Here is an 11,009-nt window from a genome sequence, read left to right as displayed (position 1 = left end):
TGTGGTGCCCCAAAGGTCCAGCAGACCAAGTGATAGGTGAAAGTGAATGTGAAGTTAGATGTCGACCTGGCTTAACTAATGTCTTATAATGAGTATCTAATTGATCTAATTGTTTTGTAAAGGGTCAGTCTCTTTTTAAAAACATTTCCGTAAAAAAAAATTCCTTTTGTTTTGTGTTCAATGTTGTTATTAGAGCAATGCAGTTCACGCGATAATATGAAAAACTACTTAATAATTGTTGTTTTAAATTATGTCAACTTATTTGCATAGTAAATAGATATTTTATCTTTAAACAAAAATTAACATTTTTTAAAATGTAGTATTAATTAGTTACAGAACTTAGATAACTTAGCAATACAATTGTAAAAAAAAAAAAAAAAAAAAAAAAAAAATGGACCAAAAATCTAAAACCATTTGCATAAATGTGTTTAAAAAATGGTAAACGGCCGCCTCCCTTACTAAAATGCCTTCAGTGTTCGTTACTATTAATAGTGAATAGTTGTAAAAATGGTGTATTTTTATGAAAAAACTGCTTGCATAATTGATTAAAAAAATAATTTTTTCGCTTTCAGAAAAGAAAAAAGTAGCCGTTGCGTCAGAACTATGAATGATCTAAAATATCATGATGTCCGATTTTCATTTTCTCTTCTAGTTTCTGAGATCTAAACGGGACGGACGGACAGACGGACAGACAGGCCACACAAAACTAATAGCGTCTTTTTCCCTTGCGGGGGCCGCACAAAAATGAAGCTTATGACTTTGTCTCTAAGTTCAAATAATCCATTAAGAAATTTCCCCCGAGAGAACCAACGAACATCGGTATGAAGAAAAAACAAGGTTACAAAAGACAGTTTGTGTGGAAACACAAACTCAAAATCGGCCCCCGAAGTAAAATGTTTTACATAATTCGGATAATCCTTCAGAGTTGAAGATAGTTTACTTCCTAGTCCAAACCTCCCGCAGGACGACGGGGGATGGGAGCAGGCAGGGTTTGAACCTTCGATCGTCGATAAATCCAAACGACAGTCCAGCGCGCAAACCGCACGACCAATGGTCCACCCAGGTAGGCTTCAATATTTTCAGAAAGAAAATCCGAATGAAATTATATCAAAGACAAATGAGAGATAAGAATGGAGAAAGAAGGTTAACAGATCTTGTGTAGTGCCCCAACCGTCCCGCAGATCAAAGGATACGTGAAAGTGAATGTAAAGTTAGATGTGAACCTGGCCTAACTAGTTTGTGGTCTATAGGGCAGATGATGTAAAGTTCATCTGTTTTTGTGGCCTACGGTTAACGAGGGTGACATGTAGCCAGCACAACGACCAACCGCCTTTGCTTTTCCCCAACGAATGTCAGGTACCCATTAGAACTGGGTAGACTCAGAAGTTGAAAATCCCAGTCTTCACCAGGATTGGAACCCGGGACCCTCGGTTCGAACTAAATAAGTTAATTGTTTTGAAAAGGCTCAATCTCATATTCGAATCCTCAAAAAAAAAAAATTTTCGCTAAATAGAAAAAATGTTCACGAAAATGATGTTTATAAGATTACTATTCGTCTTAAATTAGGTCTAACATATAATGCATACTAATTAGCTTTTTCTTATAAAAATCTGCTTGCATAATTAATTTTAAAAATTAGAATTTTCGCTTTCAGGAAAAAAAAAGTAGCCGTTGCATCAGAACTTTGAATGGTCTAAAATATTGTGAAGTCGGATTTTCAATATCTCTTCTAGTTTACGAGATCTAAACGGGACGGACGGACAGACGGACAGACGGACAGACATTTCGCACAAAACTAATAGCGTCTTTTCCCCTTTCGGGGGCCGCTAAAAAAGATAAGTATGGTTACATCCCATTTCTTCACATGCTTGCGAAAAAAATTCGTGTTTTCAAAGGACGGTTGTTAATGTAGTTAAACGATTTTCACGCTTTAAATCCGAACTATCTGTACATGTGCTGGGATCTTACGTATTGCCAAATCCTCTCTCTGTATGTAACAATGTTTTGAATTCTTCTTTATTAGTTCCAACTATTTCCGACAATACATTCTGCTCCATCTGTGCTGAATCAAACACATCTCTTTCAATGAATTGTATTCTCTTGCATAAATGTAGTCGTAACATTATCACATTCAACAGAGGCCTATCTTCCGTTGTGTGACCGTATAAAGGTTTGAAAAAATAAAAATTCCTCATTAAATTCCTTTTTAAAAAAAATATTAATAGACGTCATAAGATTAGCAAGATAACAAATATCAAAGGACTTATTCGACTGGGGTCGTGGGTTCAAATCTTGGTGCAGGCTGGGATTGTGAATCTCGGGATTTTTAGAGCGTCCTTAGGTCCACTCAACTGTAAGGGGTACTTGACTTAAGTTGGGGAAAGTAAAGGCGGTTGGTCATTGTGCTGCCGACATGACACCCTGCTCGTTAACCGTTGACCAAAGAAACAGACGACCTTAACATCATCTGCCCTATACATCACAAGGTCTGAAAGAAGAACTTAACTTTTATCGACTAGCATTGCAAAACTTTTAAAAACTCTCTCGTTATTTTTATTGATACCTCAAAAACTATAACTCTATTACAATTCAGTATTTAATTAGTGAATTTACTTCAAAAGTATGATATGTAGATCTGAATACGTTGTAACGAAAACGTGGACTATCTCTATCCATTTCCTACAAGAATCAATTGAACAAAATATGCTTTCTAGTGAAGATGCTGAGTTGGAATAATGGGCTCGAGTACTCGAGACAAAGCAATGGCCGGACAACATTGGTACTCACTTGACATTGGGCTTGAGTACTCGAGACAAAGCAATGGCCGGACAACATTGGTACTCACTTGACATTGGGCTCGAGTATTCGAGACAAAGCAATGGCCGGACAACATTGGGACTCACTTGACATTGGGCTCGAGTACTCGAGACAAAGCAATGGCCGGACAACATTGGGACTCACTTGAAATTGGGCTCGAGTACTCGAGACAAAGCAATGGCCGGACAACATTGGGACTCACTTGACATTGGGCTCGAGTGCTCGAGACAAAGCAATGGCCGGACAACATTGGGACTCACTTGACATTGGGAGAAACAGAAAGTAGAAACTTGTCCACAAGATGACATTTGAACAAAAGAATCATGTTTCGCGGATTTCATGAATATCTCATCGAAAAACACTTTCCAGATAAACTACTTCCTTTGCAAATCGCTCTCAGTACAATCCCAATTTTTCAATTGAAGCCGAACGAAGATTTTCGCAAATGAATGTTATCATCACCCCGACAAGAAGTTCATTGATGACAACAACTGTATCTTCACTGTTATTTTTCAGATTAGTTGGACCACCACTCGTACGTTTTGACCCTACAAGATACGTTGATTCATGGTTGCTTAGAGGCAATCCATCACTGAGTACCGGCACCTATTTATTTTACAAAAAGCACTGTATATATGTCTAAAGTTGGCACATAATCTTCTAACGGTACCATATTTATTGTAATCAGATAAATAGTAATTGAGAAATTGTAGAGTAAAAAAAAAATGCTAAAAACTTTAGAAATTTAGAAAAAGAAATCTTTTTTTGTTTTTTGTTTTCGTTTTGTGAGGTCTATCTTGAGGTCCATATAACCCTCATCAGACATTTATTGAAATATCAAAAAGTTATGAATAAATGTTCTTTTATCAAACACTTCATGACTCCCACCTTTTACCCGACCCCACCTCTAAAAAAAAATTTATAATCAATAGTGAAGATTGAGTCTTAAGAGCAGTGAAATGTACTTTTGAATGATCGTCTGCATTTTGAACTTTGCTTGCATTACTTTGTCAAGAAGTTATGCCAATGCTCCACTCGTTTTGAGATCTGTTGCTCTGCTCCATGAGCCATGTGCTGTCTGGGAGGAGGTGGGTGAAGGGGGAGCGGGGGAGGACTCAAATTCATCATCGCATCAACGTTGGTTTCAATTTGTCCACTTGGCGCTTCCTGAAAAACAATGTCCAGAAGTATTCAAGATTCGGTGTCTATTATAATCGAATGTCTCTTAGAAAAACTTAAAAGAAACAATAGTAGGTCAAAGTAATAAATTATATTATACAAAAAATATGAACCAAAATTGAAATGAATTCATATAAAACAGTAAACAAAAAATAGATTATATTTTAGATTTAAAAAAAGAAAAGCTTGAATCTTGGTTAAGCGAATGTAGAAATCCATAAGTTTATAACATTCCAATGAATGGCCTTAAGATCTAGATGTAGACGATGAGACTAATTTATTAAACTCTTACATTTAATTCCTACATGCGGAAATACCAAAAGACAGGTTGCCCTCCTCAGTTTTAATTTATCAATTTCCCAAAACACTGTTGTTGTTCTATTCAACTTGTAACTTTGTGGACATTTCTGTGTGCGTGGGTGGGTGGAACCTGGGTGGACACTATTTTCAAATACGGTTCTAACGATTTTTTCTAGAAATGTGACAGCTGCAGTATATCGTTGTTAAAAGAATTACTAGCTCGTTGGCCACAATAGGGAAAATGTAGTTTGATGTTACAATTTTTCAAAGTATTAAAAAAAAAAGTAACTCAAACAAACTTGACTACTACAGAACTAGAAAATCTGTATCTTGTACAGACTACAAGTTTGAGTATTTTCTCATGTAGAGTGCAATACATTTTTAGATGTTCAGGAACATTTTGCGCTACATCTTCTAGGTCTAGATCAACAGGCCTATTATTAGAGTTTTATATATCTATAGCGAAGGGGTAAAAAATTATCCCTTTTTACAATAATTCTATTAAGTCAAATCTTTATGGAGGGTGTGTAGGTGGAGCCTGAACGCTGATCTCTAAAAAAAACGGCTTAGAAGATTTGTTTTCTAGAAATTTAACCGCTGATAAATCTTATTGAATAGATTACAGACGTTACTACAAAAAAGGAGATAATTGTGTCCTACGCATTTCATGTGTCAATCTTTTCATGGAGGTTAATATAAGACTTAAATTCTGCTGAGTCATTGATTTTCCTTGCTGACTCAGGCAACCAATGCCATGCTCTAAAAGCACTAGGGAAAAAGAAACATTTGTACAAATCTCTCCTAACATATGGAACAAGCTATGCTCTTTTATCTTTGTTTCTTTCTGAGAATTTTATTAGGTTTTGCTTTTGTAATTAAAGATTATGGTTCAGTGTTTTATTTTATTACGTATAATTATACTTTTATTTTAAGTCTTCTTTCCTGAAAGGTTTCTAAATTTAGTGATTTTACTAAATTTATTACACTAATCAATGTAAAATTTCATTTGTTATGAATCTCACTGCTCTATTTTGTGTCTGTTCCAGTTTCTTAATGTTTTCTCGAGTATCTGGGTGAAAGACATGCTACAATAGAAAGACATGCTACAATAGAAAGACATGCGTAGAAAGACATGCTACAATAGAAAGACATGCTACAATATGATTCCCTTTTCTGAAATTCACCTAATTCTCTTTGTGTTTTGTGTTGTTTTAATTTTCTTTGTATAATGCAACCTTAAATATTTTTGTATAATTTCTTTTTTGTAGTTAGTTATATTTTAACTTGTATAATGTAGTGTTTTCTTTAAAAATGTATTTTTAAAAAATGTTTTTCTAGTTTATATTTTATTTATTTGATTATCGATCGATTTATCTACTTACATGTCTCACTCCGTGCGTTACTGTAGCATACACAGTTGACTCTGTATCCCTATATCAAGATAGAATCCAAAAAAATCATTGAAATAGTAAAGTTTTGCATTTAATAAAATCAATATATAAACAAAAATTTATAGTTTTTACAAATACTTCAGCTAGCAGTGCTATTTTATAGAAAAAAAGTACGAAAAAAAAGCATAGCATAATCCAATTAGTAAATGAGGCCGCGAAAAGAGTATAGCCTCTATTAGCTTTTTGTGGCTTGTCTGACTGTTGGTACGTCCGTCCTTCCTTTCCTGTTTACATCACAAAAACTAGAAAACATACTGACAACTCGATTTCATAATAAAATGTTTGTTTTGTAAAATGTTTTACATGTTTCGGATGTTCCTTCAGAGTTGAAGATAATTACTTCCTAGTCCAAACCTCCCGCAGGACGACGGGGATGGGAGCGGGCAGAGTTTGAACCCGGGACCATCGATAAATCTGAACGACAGTCCAGCGTGCAAACCGCACGACCAGGCAGCCATCAACTGGACCAGGCCTTCAGTAATATCTTAAAGAAAGAAGAAAAAGCTCCAACAGTAAACTGTCAGATCTTTGACACTCCCTTCACTCTACATGAGCTCAATACTGCCCTAAAAAGCCTCAAGTCAAGAAAATCCCCTGGACCCGATAAAATAACAAATGAAATGATTCGGGGACTAGGACCACAGGCCCAAAACTGTATACTTAACTTTATCAACCATACATGGAAAACTGAAGACATACCACAGGAATGGAGAACCGCAAACATAATACCCATTTTAAAGAAAAATAAACCACCTGGAGACCCAAAAAGTTATAGACCAATATCTCTAACATCCAACATTGGCAAAATGGCAGAAAAAAATGATCAATAACCGACTTTATTGGTGGCTAGAAAGTACTTGCTCACTCCACAATGCACAAGCTGGCTTCAGGAAAGCAAGTAGAACAGAAGACCACCTCTTTCGTTTTATCCAGGACACAGTAGAAGGGTTTCATGAAAACAAGCACACTACAGCAGTATTTATAGATATGTAGCAAGCCTATGATAGGGTGTGGAGAAAAGGTCTATTTTTTAAGATGAAAAAAATGGGCATTCATGGAAAAATGTACAGCTAGATCAGAGCATTCTTACAAAACAGAACCATCCAAACCCGATTTGAAGGTGCCATCTCTAGTAAAAAAAAGTTTGGAAGAAGGACTACCACAAGGTTCAGCCCTTAGCTGCACTCTCTTTCTAATCTTCATGAATGACCTCCCGGACCTCATTTCGATCAATAAGGCACTTTATGCAGACGACCTTTTAATTTGGACTACAGAGAAATATCCAGTACTGACTAGATCCAAACTAAATAGAGCCCTCACAACTATCTCCACATATTCAAAATTATGGAAAATAGAAATAAACAAAGAAAAGTCAGTTTATTCAATCTTTAGCCACAGCAACAAAACAGCAAAAAGAAACTACATTCTAAAAATAGACTCTCAGCCAATAAATAAAGAAGAAAATCCAACATATCTTGGTGTAAAACTAGACCAAAGACTGTCTCTAAAACACTTTATGGTAGATTTAAAAGAAAAGGCATCACAAAGATTAAACATAATAAAACACCTAGCAGGAACATCCTGGGGAGCTGAAAAGAAAACCTTAAGACAGTTATACACTGGATATGTCAGATCTGTAATGGATAACAGTCTCTCCATACAAGTAGCTGCCAACAAAACCTATCAATCATCATTAGATACAATCCAAAACCAAGCCTTGCGACTAATTAGTGGAGGTATGAGAACTACTCCCACAGCAGCCTGTGAAATAGACTCCAATATCGAACCTCTTAAGTTAAGGCGCAATAGAGCAGCATTAGAAGCTATTGAGAGATACAGAAGGTTGGAGGACGATCATCCAAATAAATTACTAACACAGAGAAATAGGAAAAACAACCAAAAAAAGCAAAGGACTCTGATCCAACTTACTGACGAACTAGCCCTAAAACACCACCTACCCAATAACAGAGAAAAAATTACCAGGTTTTCAAACATTACACCCGGACTAAACTACAAACAACCAACCATCAAAACACATTTACTAAATAACACCTTAACAAAAGAATCAAATCCACTGGAGCTCAAAGTAGGCACGCTTGAAACAATTGAAAGCTAGGAAAAAAACAGCTATCCATATTTATACAGACGGATCGGCTTTCAAAGCTACCATCAATGCTGGTCTTGGTGCCTTCCTGGTCTTCCCTAAAAATAAACACTTTGAGATAAGCGCACCCTGTGGCGATTACTGCTCAAACTTCCAAGCCGAAACTGAGGCAATTATCATAGCACTACAGACAGTGGAAAACAAATCATATGAAGGAGTGCAACCACCATCAGGTATTGTTGTCTTTACAGACTCCCAATCTACTCTGCAAGCACTTAAAAGCAGCACCTCAAACAGCCCAAGAGAGTTGACAACACTCATTGTGATAATCCATCAGATGATATCAAAATTAAATGTCAATATCACACTACAGTGGATCCCTGGACACATTGGCACCATGAGAAATGAAAAGGCAAATAAGCTATCAAAGGCAGGTTCATCTATGGAACAACCAGATAGACCTGTTAACTACCTCACACTAAGGTCAATGTTAGTCAACAATCACAAAGAGGAGTGGCTCAACCAATGGGCATCAGGAAACACAGGCAGAGCCATGTACAGAGAAATGACTACGCCTAACAAACTGGACAGTATTAACTTCCTCCCCCGAAAAGAACAATCTACAATCTTCCAACTAAGAACAGGACACACACCACTATTAAATTACCACCTGAACAAAATAAACTCCACACAACTACCCCTTTGCAGACACTGCGCCCACCCCTTTGAAACCGTAAACCATATCCTCTTTGAATGCCCCTCCTTAATCCACCTTAAGCAGACCCTACTTCCACTACAGCCCAACATAACCAACACCCTGTAAGGGGGTGCTGAACAACTGAAGAAAACAGCACACTTTTTTTCCTTGGCACAGTCTGCAAAAGAGTTCACAGCTCAGCAGCAATAAAGCTGGCTAGAAGAAGAAGGAGAAGAAGAAGAAGAAGTATCTACGTCATTCTAGGGCTATGATTTGTTAGTTTTTTTAATGTGGTTATCTAGAGCAATGCTTTATAAGGGTGTACCAGATAGTTCGTTTTCATATCCAGTCAGAGCCGGATGTGGCCGCATGGTAAAATAAGACATCCGGCCGTAGCCGGTAACTGTCCCTAAGTGTCTAGTAAATAACTTACGTCACTGAACATTTCGAAAAACTTCTAAATAACATGCTTATGTTAATATAATTTTAATGTTAGTTTTTTCTTTACTTTATTGTTATACACTCGATCACTGATTGATAAATACAGTATTAATTACAGGATATTCTGTCTAACGTAATACGGATAACCTTCTAGATCGCTGCCTGGTTGTGTGGAATGGGTCCACAATGAGCCTACAATGGGCCCAAGTTCGAACCATGTTCTCTGCTGTTATCTATGAGGTTTGGGCAGGGACTTTCTACTCTTCCAACGCGAAGTAACGTCCGAAACTTATAAAACACAAACACTTGGACACCTTTCAAAAATAGTGATCTTTATTTACAACTCCTCTGTCAAGAAACTTAAGTACGTTTAATTTTTAAAAAATGATAAATCAGCGGAATGGATACGTAATAAAAAGTACTTACCGAGAACGTGAAACTGAGGAGATAAAAAGTACTTACCGAGAACGTGAAACTGAGGAGATAAAAAGTACTTACCGAGAACGTGAAACTGAGGAGATAAAAAGTACTTACCGAGAGCGTGAAACTGAGGAGATAAAAAGTACTTACCGAGGAAGTGAAACTGAGGAGATAAAAAGTACTTACCGAGAACGTGAAACTGAGGAGATAAAAAGTACTTACCGAGAACGTGAAACTGAGGAGATATAAAGTACTTACCGAGAACGTGAAACTGAGGAGATAAAAAGTACTTACCGAGAACGTGAAACTGAGGAAATAAAAAGTACTTACCGAGAACGTGAAACTGAGGAGATAAAAGTACTTACCGAGAAAGTGAAACTGAGGAGATACAAAGTACTTACCGAGAAAGTGAAACTGAGGAAATAAAAAGTACTTACCGAGAACGTGAAACTGAGGAGATAAAAAGTACTTACAGAGAAAGTGAAACTGAGGAGATAAAAAGTACTTACCGAGAACGTGAAACTGAGGAGATAAAAAATTCAATATGTTAAAATGAATCCCATCTGATTCACTATCATCAACACACACACACACAAAACGAGAACAACAACACTACTAGTTGTATCGTAGTCCTATAGATTATAGATTAAGACAATCCAATTATGTTTGTGTGGGTACATAGAAGTTTTTATGATACTTGTTTTGAAGTTAAAGTTCACAATATTTAAATTAAGGCGTAAAAAAGTTTCAATCAATAAGATGTCATGAGAAAAGACTTTTGTTAAAGTTTTCGCGTGCAGAGTTAATTTTTAAAATTTATATAATTTTTCTTTTGTGTGTGTGTGTGTTGACGAAATTGTTTGAACAATTTCATACTATCATATCTTTTCTTATAGAGTACAGACGTTATTAAAAAAAAAAAGGTAATAACATTCTACGCGTTTCATGGGTTTAGCTGGTCATACATGTAAATTATTGACTTTAACTCTTAGTCATTGGTTATCCTTACTCTTTCTGGCAACCCTTTCCTTTCTCTATAGGGAAGAACTTGTTGTACGAATTTGTTGTAGCAAATAAAACATGTGCCTTAAACTTTGTGTCTTTCTGAGTATTTTTAAAGTTTTTTTTTCTATTTGTAAATTATGGTCCAGAGTTTTATGTATTACTAGTCGACAGGCATTGTAGCATACGCCGCTATTTTGCATGGCCGGTCTTAAGCCACTGAAACCTATGCGACCACAGTGGGCCCTTACTCTCAACGGATCCGCACTTTCATAGGACCCGCGCTAATTCAAGGTGTATAAATTATTAAATAAAACCATTTTATAACTTAGGCGTCAACTTTCCTTGGCTGACATAGAAGAGAGCACCTGGTTGCATGCGGCCTCAGAACGAGACAGCTGGAGGTTACTCACGAAGGCCGCGGAATACACATTTGAGACCAAAAGAAAATCTGCTGCCGGGGGCAAACTCAGACGGCGAAAAGAAAATCTAAATCGACCACCTGCGGACAATGGTTATGCTTGTCCTGGATGTGGCAAAATATGTAGGTCACATCTTGGACTGCCAAGCCACGGGATTCTTCACTAATCTTTGGACT

General features: G+C 36.6%; 1 protein-coding gene across 2 annotated transcripts in view; it reads right to left on the bottom strand.

Moving 5' to 3' along the window:
- Positions 1–403: 403 nt before the first annotated feature.
- Positions 404–11,009, bottom strand: part of LOC106065353 (uncharacterized) — a 49,892-nt gene continuing 39,286 nt past the window's right edge. Inside the window, exons 6-8 of one of the 2 annotated variants that reach the window (XM_056017727.1) lie at positions 9,704–9,716; positions 5,679–5,727; positions 404–3,984 (exon numbers count right to left, since the gene is read on the bottom strand). In XM_056017727.1, the coding sequence (XP_055873702.1) occupies positions 3,820–3,984; positions 5,679–5,727; positions 9,704–9,716 (227 nt within the window). In that variant the 3' untranslated portion in view covers positions 404–3,819. Of the gene's footprint in view, positions 3,985–5,678; positions 5,728–9,667; positions 9,681–9,703; positions 9,717–11,009 lie in introns of both variants that reach the window. The other variant, XM_056017726.1, reaches the window with a different exon arrangement.

The sequence above is a fragment of the Biomphalaria glabrata genome, chromosome 18 (genome assembly GCF_947242115.1).
Source record: "Biomphalaria glabrata chromosome 18, xgBioGlab47.1, whole genome shotgun sequence".
Lineage (NCBI taxonomy): Eukaryota > Metazoa > Mollusca > Gastropoda > Planorbidae > Biomphalaria > Biomphalaria glabrata.
This window is presented reverse-complemented; position numbering and strand designations above follow the sequence as displayed.